Source organism: Pocillopora damicornis, chromosome 2, assembly GCF_964200805.1.
Source record: "Pocillopora damicornis chromosome 2, jaPocDami1.2, whole genome shotgun sequence".
Taxonomy (NCBI): domain Eukaryota; kingdom Metazoa; phylum Cnidaria; class Anthozoa; order Scleractinia; family Pocilloporidae; genus Pocillopora; species Pocillopora damicornis.
The window spans coordinates 34,064,224-34,083,147 of record NC_142671.1 but is presented as its reverse complement, the minus strand read 5'-3'; the positions used below and the strand labels follow the sequence as shown (position 1 = coordinate 34,083,147).

At 37.2% G+C, this 18,924-nt stretch overlaps 1 protein-coding gene and 1 pseudogene across 6 annotated transcripts; one reads left to right on the top strand and one right to left on the bottom strand.

The window, feature by feature from the left end:
- The first annotated feature begins 177 nt into the window (after nt 1–177).
- Nucleotides 178–2,786, top strand: LOC113670081 (putative protein-lysine deacylase ABHD14B pseudogene; annotated as a pseudogene). The gene has a single exon (XR_016183621.1). The product of XR_016183621.1 is annotated as a putative protein-lysine deacylase ABHD14B pseudogene (transcript).
- A 1,187-nt stretch (nt 2,787–3,973) lies between these two features.
- LOC113670082 (uncharacterized) lies at nt 3,974–18,487 on the bottom strand. 5 transcript variants are annotated; one of them, XM_089196204.1, is made up of 3 exons: nt 18,265–18,473; nt 15,084–15,206; nt 3,974–4,104 (listed from the first exon to the last, which is right to left on the bottom strand). In XM_089196204.1, the coding sequence occupies exons 1-3, from the start codon at nt 18,356–18,358 to the stop codon at nt 4,055–4,057; spliced, it is 267 nt and encodes an 88-aa protein (XP_089052330.1). In that variant the 5' UTR covers nt 18,359–18,473; the 3' UTR covers nt 3,974–4,054. The 5 variants fall into 5 exon arrangements, 3 of the variants coding, with proteins under 3 accessions (XP_089052330.1, XP_089052329.1, XP_089052331.1); XM_089196203.1 differs by lacking the exon at nt 3,974–4,104 and adding an exon at nt 8,745–9,537; XM_089196205.1 differs by lacking the exon at nt 3,974–4,104 and adding an exon at nt 9,026–9,537 and having other exon boundaries at nt 18,299–18,487.
- Between the last annotated feature and the right edge of the window lie 437 nt (nt 18,488–18,924).

Below are 18,924 nucleotides of genomic sequence, written 5' to 3'. Positions count from 1 at the left end.
CAATCCAAAATTTAATTTATTTTTGAAATTCGAAGGACTCATAGAGTGTTTTGATTTGATTGAACATCAGCTATTGTATGTACTGATATTATTTTTTTAAATCTGAAATGGCAACATAAATAATAATGTAAATGAAGAGTTAGATCTTTCGTATTGCATAATTTCTTCTCTAACGCATAATTGTCAAAGACAATGTGGTTTTGAAAAACAACCTTACGAGAGGAGTATCTCTATCGTTCTGTACTTTGCACATTTTCTTTCCCATTATAGTTTTTACGTTTGGAAAAGAGAAGTAAGCTTAGTTTCCTTCTATTTTCAAGATATTATCCACAGCTCTGTAAGATGAATATTCAAGTTCGCCTAAAGCAGACAAATGCTATTCGTATATTCAGCGCATCTTGGCAACACAAGCCCCTTACTCGAGTTAAGTACAGGCCTTATCCTGCGTATAATTATCACTAATATGCAGTCTGAAGAAGGGGATTCAAATATGATTTTATTTCGACGTACGGCCAGGATGAAACTAAAAATCGCCGTGGCAGTTTTGGTGTCTGCTCTCGTTTTTGTGTTTGTTTTGTATTACATCAACACAGGACGTAATCCGATGGTGGAAATAAAGGGTCGAGTTGGCTCGCTCCTGGCGAAATATTCTAACAACAAACGAGAGGATGGAAGCCATGAATATTTGACACGAATGGCAGAGACTCACTCCACGCCGAATCCGTTATCCGCTGCAAGACAGTTTTTTAAGACAGATTCTGTGGACGGGATGGATGTCTCAGGCGATGAAAATCGTCTCTCATCTAGCGAGGGAAATGACGCAATGAAGGGAAAACTCTCAGACCACGAACTTGGACATATCCAATTATTCAACAGTAAACCAGATCCTCGAAGAAAGAATGCGTTAGTTGCGAGTGATATCGTCGATTACCGGGAGGGCATCTTACCAAATGCGAGGAAAACATTTTATAGGGAAGTGCGGCCGAAAAACCAGGATAATGAAAAATTCACTGTATTCTTCCTGCACGGTATGGGGCTGACCTCGACAATTTGGATCAATATTGGAACATTTCAAATCCTAGCAGAATTAGGATATAGAGCTTTAGCTGTGGATTTACCAGGACACGGGAATTCGGACAATGAAAATATTCCATATTCACGGGATGATATTTTGGGCTATATGACAAATTTATTCACTGCGTTGGATCTCCATCAACCTGTCTTAGTTGCGCCTTCGAAAAGCGGAGAGTACGCCATGCCTTTACTGATGGCGTACCCTAACATCCTCCGGGGACTCGTTGCCGTAGCTCCCTCCAGCACCTCGCAATACTTTCTCAAGGACTATGAGAAACTCTTGGTCCCAATGCTGATTTTGTTTGGGGAGAAAGATCCAACAATGCTTAGCACTTCTTCTCTAGACAGCTTGTGGCATGTTCCCAATCGCAAGGTTTATATGATCAGGAATGCGACGCATGCGTGTTATGTAGATCATCCTCCAACCTTTCATAAACTACTCCTCGAGTTTTTGGGCAGATTGGATAAAGGAGTTCTTCATCCTTGAGAAAATTAACGAAATGGTTAAACTTACATTGACGCTCTAAATAAGAAAAACGGCCTAGGAGTCTTGATGCAGTTTTAATGGAGAACTTTTAATCTTGGGCTGCCACATCGGAAACAGAACACGCGCTCTATTCCTCACCCTCCTCCCCAGCAAACAAACAAACAAACAAACAAAAACAAAAACAAAATGAATGAACACCTGTTGCTTCATTTTCAAAGCTTTCCTCTTTTAAATGAGCCAAAAAAACAACCATAATTTTCTTCCCTCTTAACCTTGGAAATACAAAACATTCAGCTTCATGCGAACGCCCTTTGCATCTTCCGCCCTAGTTATTATCACGCATGCTTTGCGAAAATTACGATAACGAACTCAAGTTTTGATCGTGAAAACAATCATCATTTGTGATTCGCTAATGGAAGTTTGTGTATCAAGCACTTTAGGAGTGGTAAGTCAGATATCTGGTGTCGGCCATAGAAACACACTATGACAGTCGGATTCTCTACCTTCAACCTTTTTTTTATTAATTCTAATCAATAATAATCCCATTACAGAATTCTTGACCGAGATCTAGAACTCACAATCGTTGTGAAATTGTCTTTAGAAATATCTAATGTCAATCTTCCAATATAACTCAACGAATTTCACTCAAGGAAATCCAAGCCACCGAAATAATTAGAATTAGGAGTCAAGTTTTATTAGTGGATCAAAAAGTCTCAAGAATTGCTCTTAAATCGGAGATTAAGGTTTATTTTGTAAAACTTGCACATCCCAACCACTAGATGAAATACGTGATTGTTTCGGACGCTGCAGCAAATGTCAGACCTCGAAAATTCAGACTCCCGATGCCTGGATGTCTCGAAATGTCAGACCTTGGAAAAACTCTGATCCCTTTATGTCACGAAAGGTCAGAGATAGCGTTTCTCTGGTCATGTCTACTTGCATTAATCATGACTGTATTCAGAAAAAAATTTACCCCTGACGTTCATTCCGAATTGCGATCAAAAAGCTTTGCTTTTAACAGATTTTGGGATAAATGACAGCAGTAGCTTTTATCCAAATTCGAAGAGACCGATATCAGTACAAAAATGGTAGCCTTTTATTATGGTAGAAAACTCAAGTCAAACGTTGTTCAACTTCTTGCCGATCGAACGGTTGAAAGATCACACTAAACTTACTTTAGATCCTCTGCTATATAAACTATTGAAGGAGGAAACTTAGCTTTGAATTGGAGGAATGTCACTTTGAAAGGGCGTAACTACAGTTGTGTTGTTATCATAACACCCCATACGGGATTGATATTGGCCAAGAGTGTAGTTTATTTGCGCATACCTTACTGACCAATGAAGCAAAAGATCAGCTTCTAAACTTCCTTTGACATCATAAAATGGGTAAGTGTTTAAACCTTTTACTTGAATAATTATTAGAATTGGTTTTGCCGCAGGGGCCTGACCTTTTATATTTGAAGATGTGGTTTCGACGTGAAGTTTAAAATACTCATTGCCTAAGAAAAATTGCAATTTAACTTTCTATCATTCATTTTATCCAGATTATTCATTTTAGATGTTGTGACCGAGCTCTATTTTATAAGTTTTGGGCTGAAAGTAGCTGGGTAGACGAGTTTGGTTTTGAGTGCACGAAATACGTTTTAGCCTAAAATATAAAAAAAAAAAAAAAAAAAAAAGATTTCAGATCTACAAAAGGCGCTTACAATGATAAACATTTGTAATCCTACATATCTGGCGCCTCGCGAACCGATGGGTGAAACCTTCTTATGTAAAATGTTGAATGAGGAAACCTAATTCCTAGAATTCAAACCCCCTTTTTTTTCTTGTATTTTCCCTTGGATTGCTGGAAAGATATGTAAGATATTTAGGGACGAGCATGTTTCGACGACGGTAGAGTAGTTTGGGACCAAGCAAACATTTTCGATCAGGTCAAGAGAAAATAATGACGCCATCATTTTCTCTTGATCAGTTGACATAGAAAGTAGGAAACTTGAAAGAGAACAAAAAAAAAAAAAAAAAACGAGTACGTTGTGCTATATCAAAATTTGTGAATATTTCAATAACAAGACAGCATTCAGACAATTATTTCAGAAAGGCAACGGAGGAAACCGTATTTTTCCTTTTAATATCAAAATGATGTTACACCTTGAGAGATAAAGCTTTGGTGAGTTTATCTCAGCTTTCATGAAATGATGGAAGATGGTAATCGTCGTATTGTTGCGACGACTTTTCATCCTTAACAGCCTTTTACTGAAGATTGCACCCAGTTTGACAACACCAACAGTGGTATGGTGGTTTGTCGCAGCAACGGGGTAACGCTCTCGGGTCATGGAAAGAATTCATTATCATACGCGACCACGAAGGATTCGACACATGCCGGGGGAGCGAAACATCTCTATGCTCCTGATGACGGGCGAAGCCTTTCATGAAACGTGACCAAGGCAAGTCCATGGTATGCCTCAGCCTTTTGTTGACTGCAGGTGTAGTCTTAAAAACGCCAGAAAGAACAAACAGTGACAAGATCAAAGTGGCCTTCATCTAGGAGAGAACAGAAAACCTTTGGTCAGACCTCTGAAATTAACTGCTAACTACCATTATTGGCAACTGCTGAATGAGACTGACACTGGTCGATGGACTTCGTGTACGATTTACATGGCATTAATATAACCTTTAATTCGGAAAAGAATTTCTGCCTATAAATCGGACAGCTATATTCTGAAATATTCTTTAACGTTTCTCATACACTCCACTTTTTTTTCTCACTCTTTGAAAGGCTACTCAATTAAATTGTGACAACACAACCCCTCCACTATTGTTAGGATTCTTCGCCGAATAGTTCCTGAACAGTCGTGATAGATTTTGCATTCGCTCCTCAGATTTATCAGTAGAGCTTAGGGCGATTTTAACATCTGATAACGGAACCCACTTCTTAGCTTCAAATATCAATTGCCTTGAGCTACTCACTGTTCAGCAGAGGGTCTACTCGCTACACTTTCGATCCCTTTCTCGAAGTAGGAATTTTGACCTGTAAGTTATCGCCTTAGCAGTTTACAATTAAAACTTAGCGTAATTAAAATGCATTATGATTATAGCATCGTTATCTATTATTACAAATTTTTCATAACATAAATTGTGTAAAAGATACCCTCGGTTCGTCTTCGCACATTTAAAATTTCCCTTACTCATCCTGTAAATTAAATCAGTATTCAAATCACGAACATCTGTTTGTATGTTTACTTGCTACATACTAAGATAAACACCTGATCAAATCGGTTGTGAAAAGGTCTATAAACTGAACATGCGATATTCGAAAAAACTTCAGCAACGACAAAGCTGATATATTTCTTTCTTATTATTTTCTATTAAATTAAATAGTTTTGTAAATTATGCCTCGGATTCCCAAAATCTCTATGCCTTCGAAATGTGATTTTTTACGTACTTCGCATTCAAATATGCAACATTCAAGGTGCCTTTAAGGGTTTTTTGATTTTGTGTAGATTATTTTTTAGCTTCTATAGTGATTTAAATTTCAAAATCTATTTTTCTTTAAGATCCACAACTATGTTTTGAGGAAATTTTTTAGAACTCTTTTATGTAAAGTGAAGTAAAAAAATTGACAAAGATTGCAAATGAATAAATGGAAAGTGAAAATCTAGGTTTCATTTTTCCTACAGCAAAACGACCATCTTCCCCTTGGATTTGTCTGAATGTGTCATTATTCACACAAACTGCATGCCCTTCTATTTCGCAAGCTGTTAATCTTAGCTGGACAGTTGCGTTCGAGCTTGGATCCACATCTCTGATTATAATCTGGAGGAATGATTTAAACACCAAAAGATGGCAAATAATTTCAGCCTTCTTTGGATTAAAAGGCAAAGTGGTATTTGTTCGATAGCTCGCAAAATCAAATGTCTTAATTTCTCTCATTCTGATTAAGGTTATTTTTCTAAAATACTGTCGGCTATCACAATTGGGATAAAATAAAAGTAAAGGCTAACTTGAAAATATTGAATCAAAGTCCAAAAAGTCGACACATAACCGATAACTACAATAGAGGAATCACTGGAGTCAAACTGATCAAATGATATTTTCCCCCAACACTATAGTTCGTAAACAAACCTTTAAGTCAAGCTCTGGTGTGAATTACAGTGGCACTCCGGCCTACAAGATGATGACTTTTAGCACATCAAGTCCTGAACCATTTTGAACCAATCAGATGCAAATGCAATGAGAATTTACAGTGAACAAGGGTAATATTTGCGTGACCGGAAACCACACTGATTTAATATGTACATAGAGCAACAGGAGATCAAATACATCATGCAAACTCCGCCAACTCTTCCGATTATTTCTTTGACAAAATTTCCTAGAAGTAGGCCCACCATTTTACAGGACAGACCCAAGAGACTATAAACTGTTTATAATTTCTTGTTTTTAAGAATATAGACTATGTGTAAGAGTCAAATGGCTGATGTCAAACTTCCAACATAGCTCAGCGAATTTCATTCATGGAAATCCAAGCCACCGAAATAATTAGAATTAAGAGTCAAGTTTAATCAGTGGATCAAAAAGCCTCAAGTATTACTCTAAAATCTGAAATAAAAGTTCATATTGTAAAACTCACACATCCCAACAACGAGATGAAGTACATCATTGTTTCGGAGGTTGCAACAAATGGTGTATCTAGACTAGAAACATGCAGTCAGTCTCATTTCAAATGACAGTACATTTAAAAAGATGCTCATTTCAGTGAGGTTCACAATGCCTCCAATGGGAAAGGAATCGTCATCATATTACAAGAAACTTGCATGATAATTGAACAAACACCGATTGATAACCATCGTCATCTCTTGGTTCAATATCTTTAAACAGTCAAACTTTTATGACAAACTTAAGAGAAACATCACTTGCATTTTTAAAACCAGTTCCTGTTGTTGTAAATAAATTTATTTTTATACTCCACACACAATCAGACCTCAAACACCAAATCTACCACAAGGGCGTGACGAAAACTCAGACCTCGAAAACTCAGACTCCCGATGCCTGGATGTATCGAAACGTTAGACCCTCGAAAAACTCTGATCCCTTGATGTCACGAAGGGTCAGAGGTGGATTTCTTTGGTCATGTCTACTTAAATTAATCATGACTATATTAATCAAGTATTGTACCCCCGTTTTTCATTCTGAATTGCGCGGAAAAGCTTTAATTCTTACAGATTTTGGCATAAATTGTAGCAGGAGCTTTTATCCGAATTCGAAGAGACCAATATCAGTACAAAAATGGCAACCTTTCACCATGGTAGAAAACTAAAGTCAAACGTTGTTCAACTTCTTGACGATCGGGCGGTTGAAAGATCACACGAAAACTTACTTTACATCCTTTGCTACACAAACTTTGAAGGAAGAACTTTGAATCGGAGGAATATAGCCTTGGAAGGGTGTAACTACAATTATGTTGTTATCATGACACGCCATAGAGTATTAATATTCGCCAACAGTGTAGTTAATTTGCATTTATCTTACTGACCAATCAAACAAAAGATCGAAATATAAACTTCCCTTGTCTTTGTAATATAAGTAAGTTTTTAAACCTATTACTTGAATAATTATTTGAATAGGTTTTGCCGCAGGGGCCTGGCCTTTTATACTTGAAGATGTGGTTTGAAATTAAGTTTAAAATATTAATTGCATAAGAAAAATTGCAATTTAACTCTCTGTCCTTCATTTTATCCAGATTATATATTTGTGACCGAGCTCTGTTTTAAGTTATTGCTCTGAAATTAGCTGGGTTTAATTTTGGATGCACGAAAATAAGTTTTAGCTTGAAAAAAATATTTTCTAAACTACAAAAGGCCTTAAGAATGATGAACATTTGCAATCCTACATATCTGATGCCAAAGGGTGGAAACTTTCTTTTGATTCGATTTCAATCATTTCTTGTGTTAATATCGAATTAAGATATTTAGATCAGGTCAAGAAAGAATAATGGTCTCATAGATCCACATTTATTTCATTAGTTCAGAACTCGGATAAATGAACTGGTCGAAACCTTATATTTTATGCAGCTTTCTGTTAAGTCCTTTCTGCCAATTAACTGGGTGAAACTTTTACTCTACGACTTACCTTCAAACCTTTGCTATCCAAAATGTTGAGGGTAGAGATTTTGATATGGACACGGCTACTGTAATAACATTTTACTATTTAACTGGGCGTTGTTCACTACGTCGTTAGACGTTTTAGTAGTTTCCAGGCATCAGTAATTTAAGGTGAGCAATTCTTTTTCATGACTAATTTACATGATTTTCATGCAATCATGGTGAGTTATAGCTAAACCTAATCGGAAGCTGTCTCCCCTTGTTCAACTTGTCGACGTGGATGGCAATGTTAAGATGAAGGAGGAGAAAACATACTCCCCCGAACTGACGACTTGTAGGTTTGAAGTAGATAATCAGCTTATGTAAAAGAAAACCTTAAAGTTTATTTTGTCCGTCCCCTCTCGCCTTTTTCTCATTTTCCTACATGACTTCACAGTTTAAACATCTTCCCTTCTTGGATTAATGGACAAATCAAAGCCTAAGACAATGTTGGGGAGACAACCAGTCAGGTTAGAGGGTTCACTTTTTTTGATACTGAGCCAGTTCAATAAGGCGAAGAGACTGACGCGCAGAGGCATTGAGCTTGTTCCAAAAATAGGATACCTCTGATTCCACATCTTTGGGCTACGGGCTCTAGGAATCTGGTCTTTAGGAAAATCGTTCTTGGATGCGGTTTTCATAAAAAAATATTTAGACAGTTTGCAAATTGACTCCGCTGCAGGCGTGATAAAAAATTCACCTGTAAGGAGTGTTACGTAATTCAGAAGGCCTATATTTTTCAGGGGGTCAGGAAGGGGGGGGGGGGGAGGGGAGGTGGTTTCTTTATTATTTCATCTTCTCCCTGAAGAGCTTCAAATCGATGATAAAAGTTGGTGCTTTCTCGCTTATTTGTCCAAGTTCACCTCCACTGAGAAAGCAGGAATAGGAAGGCCAGAATCTCAAAGAAAAAGAAAAGGAAAAGACGATAAAAGACAAACAGTTATAGATAGTTCAGTTGAAACCGGATACTTACTCGGCACCTACCGCCGTTTGGCACAAAAATTAAAGAATGCGGGCAGGGAGCATTCCAAAGAAACATCTGGCTTTCTTTCTTTCTTTTCTTTTTCTTTTAGAGACTCTTAAGGGAGTGGTGTTTACAAAACATGGTCACTACTCAGTTTTACCTGTTGATACCTGATTGACAACACGTGGAGAGAAGCTTATGGCAATCTTCGCCAGCGCCGAATACGCTAAGCTGACAGATTCCTTTCTTAAGATTGGCAGAAAAATGTAACATCTGTTTGTGCAGGTATGCGGCAACTCAATACCCGATGCAGTTCACTTATTAGACCATATTATATATAGAACGAGGTCTCTTCAAAATCGAATGGACCGATCATGTTATGTAATCTTAAAGTGCTATGCTCTATTTTCACCAGTTAAACTCTCGTGAAAAGTCCACTACGACAGACAAGCTTCTCTTCAGACATGACAATTTTTTGTTGTAGGTAGGTCCAATTTGAATGACAGTAAGGTTTATTAGCAGGCGTTGATTGTTATTCTTTGTTTTCCTGGAGAATAGCGAACCTCGTCAGAATGCAGAACCATACAGTTGTGCCACCAGCAGGAATAACAGTTTACTTGTTTTCAGTGCTGTAACCTTGACTCAAGCGGAATCTATCTACATTTCTCTTAGCATTCCATCTATGGAGCTAATTCCTGTGAGCCATCGATCTTTGGCCTTAGAGCTATGTTGGGTTAAGCCGGTTTTACTAATGTAAAATATGACTGCTATATTTCCTTCCCCTCAGTGTAATCTTCACTAGCGTCTTGACTGTTCTCGTTTTATTTCTTCCCAACTGAAGATCTTGCTTTAAACTGGCCTGTTTGAATTGAACTGACAAAAAATAAAATGAAGAGAAGGATAAATAAAAAAAACAAAAAAGAACCTGTTTTGAAACTGTTATGACATGAGAAGGCTGCATTTCCCAGGCGCTTTAGTGCATGTAAATCTCAAGATACCTGCGGCGACACGTTCGTCCTCTCTTATCCTAAATATCCCTGACCGCATTTTTGGAAAGCCCATGCATGATTACATATGCCTTGTTCCCTTTTCAAACAAGCCGCCGATTTATGAAACACCGATGAACGCCAGAAAATTGTGATAATTCTTCCTTTTTATGACTGACTCTTACTTAAAATCAATGTAAGTAGACTTATCCCACTCCTGACTGAAATCTTATCTAGTACTAAACATAATTTAAGGAGACTAGTGTCACTCGCGTGATATTTTCATTGTTTTGTTACGGAAAAAGACCCCAACCATGGTGAATAGTCCTACCTACACGAACAGTTGCTTATTAGCTCCTACCGGGAGCTGAAGAATTCTTGTTGTTCGCCTATAGCACATCACAGGTTTGCGTGTGAGGCAAGGAGTTGATCGCAAGCCTTTCCCTACGTGTTATAAACAGAACTTTCTGTTTACACTGACTTGTGAAAGCCAAGGTCAAGGAGCAAAGAAAGAGAAAGAACAGGCAGATTGTTACTTTAGCAAGTGGAACATATTTATGCCTTTATCTGCTAAATAATGTGGATATACTTTATGAAAACATAGTTAAATACATTCAAGGGGCACAAGTCCTTTTCCTATCAGAAGAATTTCCGCCGTTATGGAAATTCGCGATCAACTTGCTCAGTTTATGGGAAATTTTCTCAAAGCGCAACGTGTACAGCCGGTATTCTCTATTAGACATATTAAGATCGATCTTTCTTCTAGAATTTTCGTATTGTTTAGTAAACTACAAAGCAGGGCTCCTCAACTTGTGATTTGCATCTCACGCACGAAATTAAAAATACCACCTCTACGCTAAGGGAAAAGGTCGAATTTTTACCGCATAAATATCGTCAAGGAAAATGGTCTCTGCAATTCAAGGTTACATCCAATATTTCAAATACGTACCTCTTTCTTGAGGATATATGACGAACTATTTTTTTACTTGGCACGTGTTATTAGCGAGACAAAGTCGTAGCGGGTGGCTAGCGGGTGAACACGAGGAGGGGAGTTCGTTTTATAAACACATCTCCCGGGGTTGGTTTTTGTTAAATTAATTAACGCATTGAAGGCTAGTAGAATAGAGTTTTCCATGCAATGTTATCGTTTTTTTGTTGTGTTCTTTCACGCTGATATGAAAAACACTGGTGGAAGGTAAACTCAATAATAAGCTTCGCATCAAAATAAAACCACCGGCGATTGTTCTGTGTGATAGCTAAAGATAAGACACATTATTCAGATCTTTTCATTTAGTATCTATGGGCCAAAAAATTAAGTAGCCTATTCCTTTTGGGTAAATAAATTCATCGTCATGTAAAGTTTACATCAATATATCTACTCAATACAATTATTCAATGAAGGCGAGAAATCAAGATCATATATATTTTTATTTCTGTGCTGGTCTGTACTCGTAGCAACAAAACTTAACTGATATGAACTTAAAAAGCTAGTATATCCTAAGTTTTAGACCCAGAGATTCAGGGTGGGTCATATCACTGTTTAGTCCACAAAAACTGCCCAAAAACCCATTTGGCATCTCGCAGTTATAGCTATCGTATCTTTCTCATAAGGAAACGCAGGTCTATAGTAAGCAAGTTAATTTAAGAATAGCAGAATGCATTTGGATATTTCTATCTTGGATTATACATACTTTTTGAAAATTTTAGATTGAATGAAATTAATATACATGATAGCTTGAACCGACTACATTTTGGCAATAACCTAATAATGTCATGTTTTTTGCACAGTCCACAGTAACACGGAAAAAAGAAAATGGAAGACCGCCTCTTTTCAGAGGAGAAAATTTCCTCAGACGATGAAAGGTTTCTTTTAACATGTACCATTTATGGCTCAGTGCGGTTTGAAATCAAATTAACTAACACGTCAGAATTATTTCACCATTTCTGCTGATGAGTTACCTAACTGAGGAAAATATCATTTGTAAAAAGAGGACTGCTTGAGGAGAGATATTTTAGTGTCAGATTTGCAATCGCACTCAGAAAACTTATCAATGCTAAGCAGAACTGAATGGGAACTAGATCCTCTCGCAAGGACTGACAGCATTTGTCTATCCATGGATGAATGCGTATTGAAAAGGGCCATAGTTACTCCGAAAGTTCACCTAGCATTGTTGAATACAACGCATCGACGTAAAAGAGTTAACATTTAAAATTAATGCACACCCCTCACCGCTAAATAATTTTATTGGTTCAATCAATTTCTAGACAATTAACGCATTGTCACAAATTTTGGTACATTCACTTTAAACAACTGCAATGTTCGTGCGCCTAAGACAAAACTTTGAGAAACTGGTCAGATTTCAATGACTTTAGCTTAGTTTTAGAATGTAGTAACTAATTACTTGCCCAGCCGGCCTGCTCTAACATCAAATTGAGTACATGAGCTATAGTACAACATATAGTATTTACCCATTATGATTGGATGGTACTGGTTATTTGAGAGAAATCGTAAAAAGATAATCATCGTCAAAGCAGATAAGTCTAAATTGCTGAAAATAATTAGTAAACTCACTTCAAAATATCTTTTCTCTTGGTTTTTAATACCTAGACCCAGCCAAATAAAATCAAATGAAATATAGTCTTTTAAAGCGCTGAATACTAACAAATTGTTAAGTTTCCACAGCATTTTTCCCGGGAGTGAGCATTCATCCTCTGCATAGAGGTACTGGGCCTTCACTTTCTCATGATCCGTTCGTTAGAAATGCAAATGTAAAATTTAATGCTAAAAATCAATCAAAAAGACCTTTTCAAATACATCTTGATTAAAGCTTACACATGCGTAAGTGTATAAACTGTGTAATTAATCGAATTATAATTGAGCTTTGATTATAATCTTACATCGGGATCAAACCTTTTGTTTTTTTTTGCTTAGATTGCTATCAGAAAACAACACACGAACGTCATTGTTAGTTTCCTCAATGAAGAGTTCTCTCCTCTTTTTTCAATAGTATATTAGAGGAGTAATCCCTCCAAATAATCCTTCCTTCTTTTCCAGAGGCATCATTAAACTGAATGTAATGAAAAAGAAACTCTACTTAAAAATTAATCGACAAGAAACTTATGGCAGGATGCAAACTTATTAACAAGCGCCCAAATCGAAATCTTAAGGCAAGTGGAAAGAAAGAATGATTAAGATTTAAGTCTTTCGCTCTCTAAAAAAAAGGATATTTTGCCTGTAACTGTTACAAAGCATTGCCGGTAATGCAAACGTTGAGATCTTGTTGTAACGTGCACTAACGTTAGCATCACTTGACCCAAATCAAACGAACAAATAACACACGAGCAGGCAATAAGTAATGGTGTAAGTTTCACGTCAATGTAACTGTCGGCTTCAAATAAACCATGCAGTTTATGTTTGCTTGTAAGCCAGAAAAAGTCTTCAACGTTAACCTTTGGATTAGCTAAAAAATACCTTGTTCATTTTCAATCTACTCGCTAATCCAACACCGCCCACTTGACAATATTATCCGCACATTTGTTACGCTTTGGATTTGAGAGTATTCAAATATTTGTTACGCCTTCGTGCACCACACGATGACAACTGCCATTCTCTTTTAGGGTAAAACAATTCATTCAAAATCACTGAACCATTATCACTTACTTTGAAATTGCACGGTGAACAGTAGTAATCGGGTGATCTCTTTCTCTAAGTATTAACAGCACCTTCTGAGAAGGGTAAGGCTTTTAAACCTGACCATTCAATGAAGAAAAGATTAAAACAACAAACTCTTTAATTAATCCTCTATACTCTGAAGGCAATTATCATAGATAAAGCGTCTTGTCGAATCAGGTGACCCTACGGAACAGTGCGGATAGTGTTTCTTGAATGACCTATAGTGTGGCCTTTTGTTTACGCCATGTGCTTTGTCACAGAACAAAGATGTTCATTTGTTTACTTAATATCAATGGAGCCTTTCAGCTCACAAGGCTCGCGGGGTGAAATTTCCATTATTTCATTATTTTTATCGGATTAATTCATCACCAGCGAGTTTAGAAAGGTGACATGTGAAGAAAAACCCTTTATAATTGAGGCTCTAAACATTTCCGTGTTGTCTTATATCCATGTTTATCCTAGGTTAACTAGCGATGACGTTAGAAGGTTGAGTTTGACTGAGTGCCGATACACACAATTGACTCTCTTCAACATTTCTTATGCAAAGTTTCACAAAGCTTTCAGAACCAGCTGAAGATTAAGGTAAACATGAACGTGACGTCATGTTTTGCTGGTGGAATCCGAGGAAGCCCTCTTTTTTTTTTTTTTTCCAATTTGGCTTTCATAACTAGTGCGTCAATGTGACAGAGGAAGAACCGATCGCTCATCGGCCTTTATTCTTAACATCACTTTAATATGAGAGGATAGTATTAAATCACTGCGGGAGTCGCCATTCAAGCATGAATAAAAACCTTGGATGTGAAGAGTACATTCTTAAAGCATATGTTGTTTCTTTTCATTCTACAGCCAGCTGTCTTTAAAAAAAAAGAAACCAGACGGCGTGCTCTAGAAATCCGAAATAACATGATTATGCAGATTTTTGAGTGAAACAACTTTATGCACCAGACAAGCTTTCTTCCCTTGTAGCAGTTAAAATGCGGTGTCTATATGTGTCTATATTTTCACTGAATTCCTTACTTCTAACCAGTGCCTTAACGAGACTGAAACTTTAAGGGGCACTTTCTCGCAGTAAGACATCGACCATATGCGAAATTGAAGCATACGTTAATAAAGCTGCCAGCAGTCTTAATATCTATCCCACGTGCTTGGTTAACAGCTGTTTATTTTCGACTTCCCGGCACTTCATCGGATCACGAAAAACATCTGTGTACCCTGCTGGCCGGATTCGTTTTAAGGTCCAGAAGTTTTGTTGGAAAACTAAATGGCAAGGAATCTTTCAAACAACGATATTTCGTAATTTAAAAAAAAAATGAGTAAAATTATTTAAAAATGCTTCCTTTCGCTGTTAGGGTTTGCTCGATTTATCGAAAAAGCTTGCGAGGGTGTGTTACGATTGAGTTACCTGTTAGTTGGTCACTCCACGTGCGAATCTTGCCGGCGAGCAGGATATATACCGAGAAAGCAATCTTCAATCTTTTATTACAATGTAAGTTTGAAGGAAATATGTTAAAGTTGCCTCCTCTATAATGCTTTTAGGAACAGAGAGAAATTCCGTCTGGTCCGAAAGTACTTTCTCTGGAGGCCAAACCGACCGGCCTAACTCACTATGCAACGTGAGGATCAAAGAGTTTGATTTCTACCTTAAAAGAGATTCTATGGTAAGGAGAAGGATAAAAAAGTGAAAAAATGTAAGCATTGGCCTGATAGCTAAGTCATTTATATAAAGGCAAGTCCTCAGATTTTTTTCACTCGAAACTTACGTGTATGACTTTGATAGAATATTCTCCCTTTGTGCAAGGTGGCATCCACAGATCGATAGCGACCATCGACTCTCGTCTTTATAACTTTGAGAACACCAACGCGTGTTGCATTTTTCGACGGCTCTGCAGACAAGAAGGCAATCGTATTTTGCGCCAGTGTAATGAAGGTTATAAGTATGGAATTGAAAAAGAAGCATCAAAGTCTTTGGAAAAATACATATTTTTCTAGCTAACATTTCCATGGCTGTTATGAGTCATAAGCAACATTTTTTCAGCTATCAAAGGGAAAGATTGCGAAAAGTCTTCCTTGAACGGCGTTCATTGCTTCTAATTCACCCTAGCAGTTGTCCTTGGCCTGAGTTTGGTTCCCATCGAGATTGCTGCTTTTCACAACAGACAGTATATCATGTTGTCACGTTTTTCATTTGAATCTAGAAATTCAAGTTAGTTCTTCGGTGTCTTTTCACCTTAAGCAGTATAAGTTCACAAAAACATTGTTGGGAAAAACGATTTGCGGATGGTAGCGATAGTGTTAAGTTTTATACTTGGTTACTCGCTGCACCACTTCGGTCAATCGCCATAAGTTTAAAATAAATTCCGAAATTCATCCTTGAAAAGCCATTACGAAAACTTGTTTAGTGAAAAGTGATACGCGATATCTGGATTTTGGATTGAAAATTACTAATGTACGACACTCGTTTTAGATGTCACGCCAGTAAATATTCAAATCTGAGGCGGCGGGAACGTTTTCCTCTCCGTTGACTTCTTGAGCGGCTTTTTTACTAGAGATTCTTAGATAGTGCGAGAGGATGAAGTTAAATCTGGGAAAAAACGGTGACTTTATAAACAACGATTCGAGATTTGCTTAAGTTTAATGCTCGCATATCAAAGAATAGCGAAAGAAGTTTTTTCATCTTGTTAAGAACGTTGGACAAGAAGAAATTCTGAGTCCTTGTGAGGAATTGAACCCTAGACTTACAGATTTCCGCGCTTCGATGCTCTACCATTGAGCCACGGATACTCTATAGAGATCAAGGCTGAGGTTCATATAATTGATAGAATAGTTAGAGATGATTATGAATGGCTCAAAGGTGACAAACTGCGAATTGCTTTAGGCTGTTAGGCAATTGTCTTTCATTTAGCAGTCTGCCCTGCAGTTCAGCCTTGGGGTTTCAGATTCACACCATGATTGTGTTGTGTCTATTCACGAGACGGGTTCAGTTCTATTTCAATAATGAAAAAGCCTCTCAAGGTTTCTTTGCCAGCGATTTCATGGGGACAAGTCTGACCTTTCCTCGACGTGTTCTCTTGTTTGCCTGGAGAAAATACCTAGACGAACATGGAAATAGTAAACTGTGCAGTTAGATTTATTGCGTTTGGATCGTGAGCAAAATACAATATACTACTGTAACGAAGAAAAAGCTAACAAATCCATCAAAATGAATAGATATCCTAAAACACAAATTTCAAAGGAGTAAGTCTGTCAGAACTTAACGATGTAAATCATGAAATTTGCTCCGTTTCCAGCTCTAACGTTTGTTTCCTAAGGAGCAACAGCGACGCTGTTGAGGGCTAAGGGAAAAAGACGACGCATTTTAGAAAAAGCTAATTTTAACAGCGCCACAGGATTCTAAGACAAGTTTGGTGCACCAACATGTCTAGTCTTTCTGAATTCAATCTGTTGTTATTTCTTCCTAAATTTCATAACACATGCTAACATTCTTAAGAAACGATTATGGATGCAAAAGTACGTGCCGCATTGAGATGTTGCAACGAACAGGCTCAAGGCTTTGGGAAGAGTAAGATCCGAACAGAGAAGCAAACTTTTTTATCAAATGCGATCCAGCTCATTACAAAAAAGTTTAAGTTCGAGTTTTCCTCGTTAAGTATTCGCTTAACTCTTTCATTAATGAGGAAGTGATCCATATGTAAGTTCTCTTTTCAATATCAATGTGATGATGAAACCTATACAGCTGTAGAGAATCAGGAGGAGATATCACTATTCTTTTTTCATTTCGTGGTTTAACTTGCAAATGAATGACCACTGAAATTAAAATTTTTCCTTGTTGCTGGACACTCCCTTATATCATTTCTTCGTCATATCTGTGATTTTATTATTTCGCTTGACGTGGTGTGATGGGGGCATCCAAGTATCTCTTTCAGTCGTCTAGAATAATTATTAAATAGATCTAGTACTCAAGAGAAATATTATGAATTGTTGTCTTCAAATCGCTCACCGGTTTAACCTACAACACAGACATAAATTTAAGTCTGTGAAAATGAGAAACAAAGACCTGGGTTCAGCGAATTTGATTCGACTGGTAGTTTTATAAGAATTTTCCGAAACATGCACTTCAGTTTTCATTAGTACCACATTCCACAGAAAGTTTCTTCCCTAGATTTTTTAACTACTAAAAAAATATTAAAAGTGAAAAAATATTACTGTCATAGTCTGCTGCCTCTCGCATTTAATTATCAAAGTCCTCTGTTGTATGCAGCACGGTTTGAAACCCAAGATATGTAAGCCGTAGCTAATGGACCGCCTGTTTGGTACCTGTCCGAGTGAAAAAGGAAACGCCCCCTTGAGGTTGTCAATCTTTAAACGAGGTCATGTTTCAAGTCACTTTAGACATTCGCTTTGTCAAGAAGATCTAACAGTATGTTTATTGGAAAAAATAAAATGTGGAACTTAAAAGCGTTGACTGATATTCCATGGTGCAAAGTTAAATATTTTCAAAACTATTTTCGTCAATTTTTCTTCCAGCGGTAATGAGTAATTGACATACCATTGCTACACAATGGAAGTTTATCGTGTTAAGGTAGAGATCGAGACGTGGTGGGTCCTTGAGGCTGAAAAACAGTCGCGAACTAAACAGAGCAAGAAAAAAGCTGGGAACTTATTACGAAGTTATCAAATGGTAATTTTATTGCTGATGATAATAAAAGAACGATGTAAACACACCTCAAAAACTTACTGGCAACTGTGATTTCACCTCGTTAGATCACAGGCCTTGTTAATTTTAACAGAAGAAATAATAAATGAAGAGAAAATTGAATGAGTGGGAGACTTTCGAATTGTTTCAAGAAACCGCTATTAAGAGTTTGTTTGTGTAGCTTCCTTTGTCTTCTACAATCGACTGTTGCAGTTAAAGATGAGGCTTACAAATTTCCCCTGACTCACCTGAATATAAACTATCAACGACATGTTTACTTACATGCAACCAAGCATATCTTATGAGCGCTCGCCGACATCGACAAAAAGACACCGCTTTCATTAAAATAGAAAATCTCGTTCCGTCTTTGTCTTGAAAGTCTGCAAGATTACCAGAAAATTGAAAGTTTAAAGAGGATCAGATTGCTGCATTCTCCATCAATTTGATGCCACCTTCACAAAAGTGTTATGTATTCAAATTCTTCAATTCCATTTCTTTTCTATACACTACCGGTTACCATTGTCGAACCAACCTGCAGTTATTGTCAAAGCCTTTTGTTCTTCACATTGTCCTTCAACAAATGCGTTTTTCGATTAGGTGAAAAGGCGAGCAGCTAACCCAAATACTAATGTGCCCTCATGATTAACATGGAAAAAAAAAACTAACCACCTCTTCCCTTTTCAAGTTAGGAGTGAGCTCCATTCCGGCCTCCCATAGTGAACGAATTACCATTGCAACTGTCTCTGATTGAAAATTCAGTTCCACGTGTTTTGCATCCATAGTTTTTTTTCCTGAAGACATATGTTTGTGGCTTGTCTAAGACTATTCAAAAAGGACTCTGAGAAGTATCGATGAAAATAAACTGTCGACTTTCGTTCATTTATGCGCTTTTTACAAAACAAACAAAT

Coding starts and splice junctions, on each gene's coding strand:
- LOC113670082 (XM_089196203.1), bottom strand. CDS start 18,358: ATGAAAGCGGTGTCTTTTTGTCGATGTCGGCGAGCGCTCATAAGATAT. Junction 15,207..18,264: donor CGTTGATAGTTTATATTCAG/GTGAGTCAGGGG, acceptor TCTTGTCTGCAG/AGCCGTCGAAAAATGCAACA. Junction 9,538..15,083: donor ATTCTATCAAAGTCATACAC/GTAAGTTTCGAG, acceptor ATTTTTTGTCAG/TTCAATTCAAACAGGCCAGT.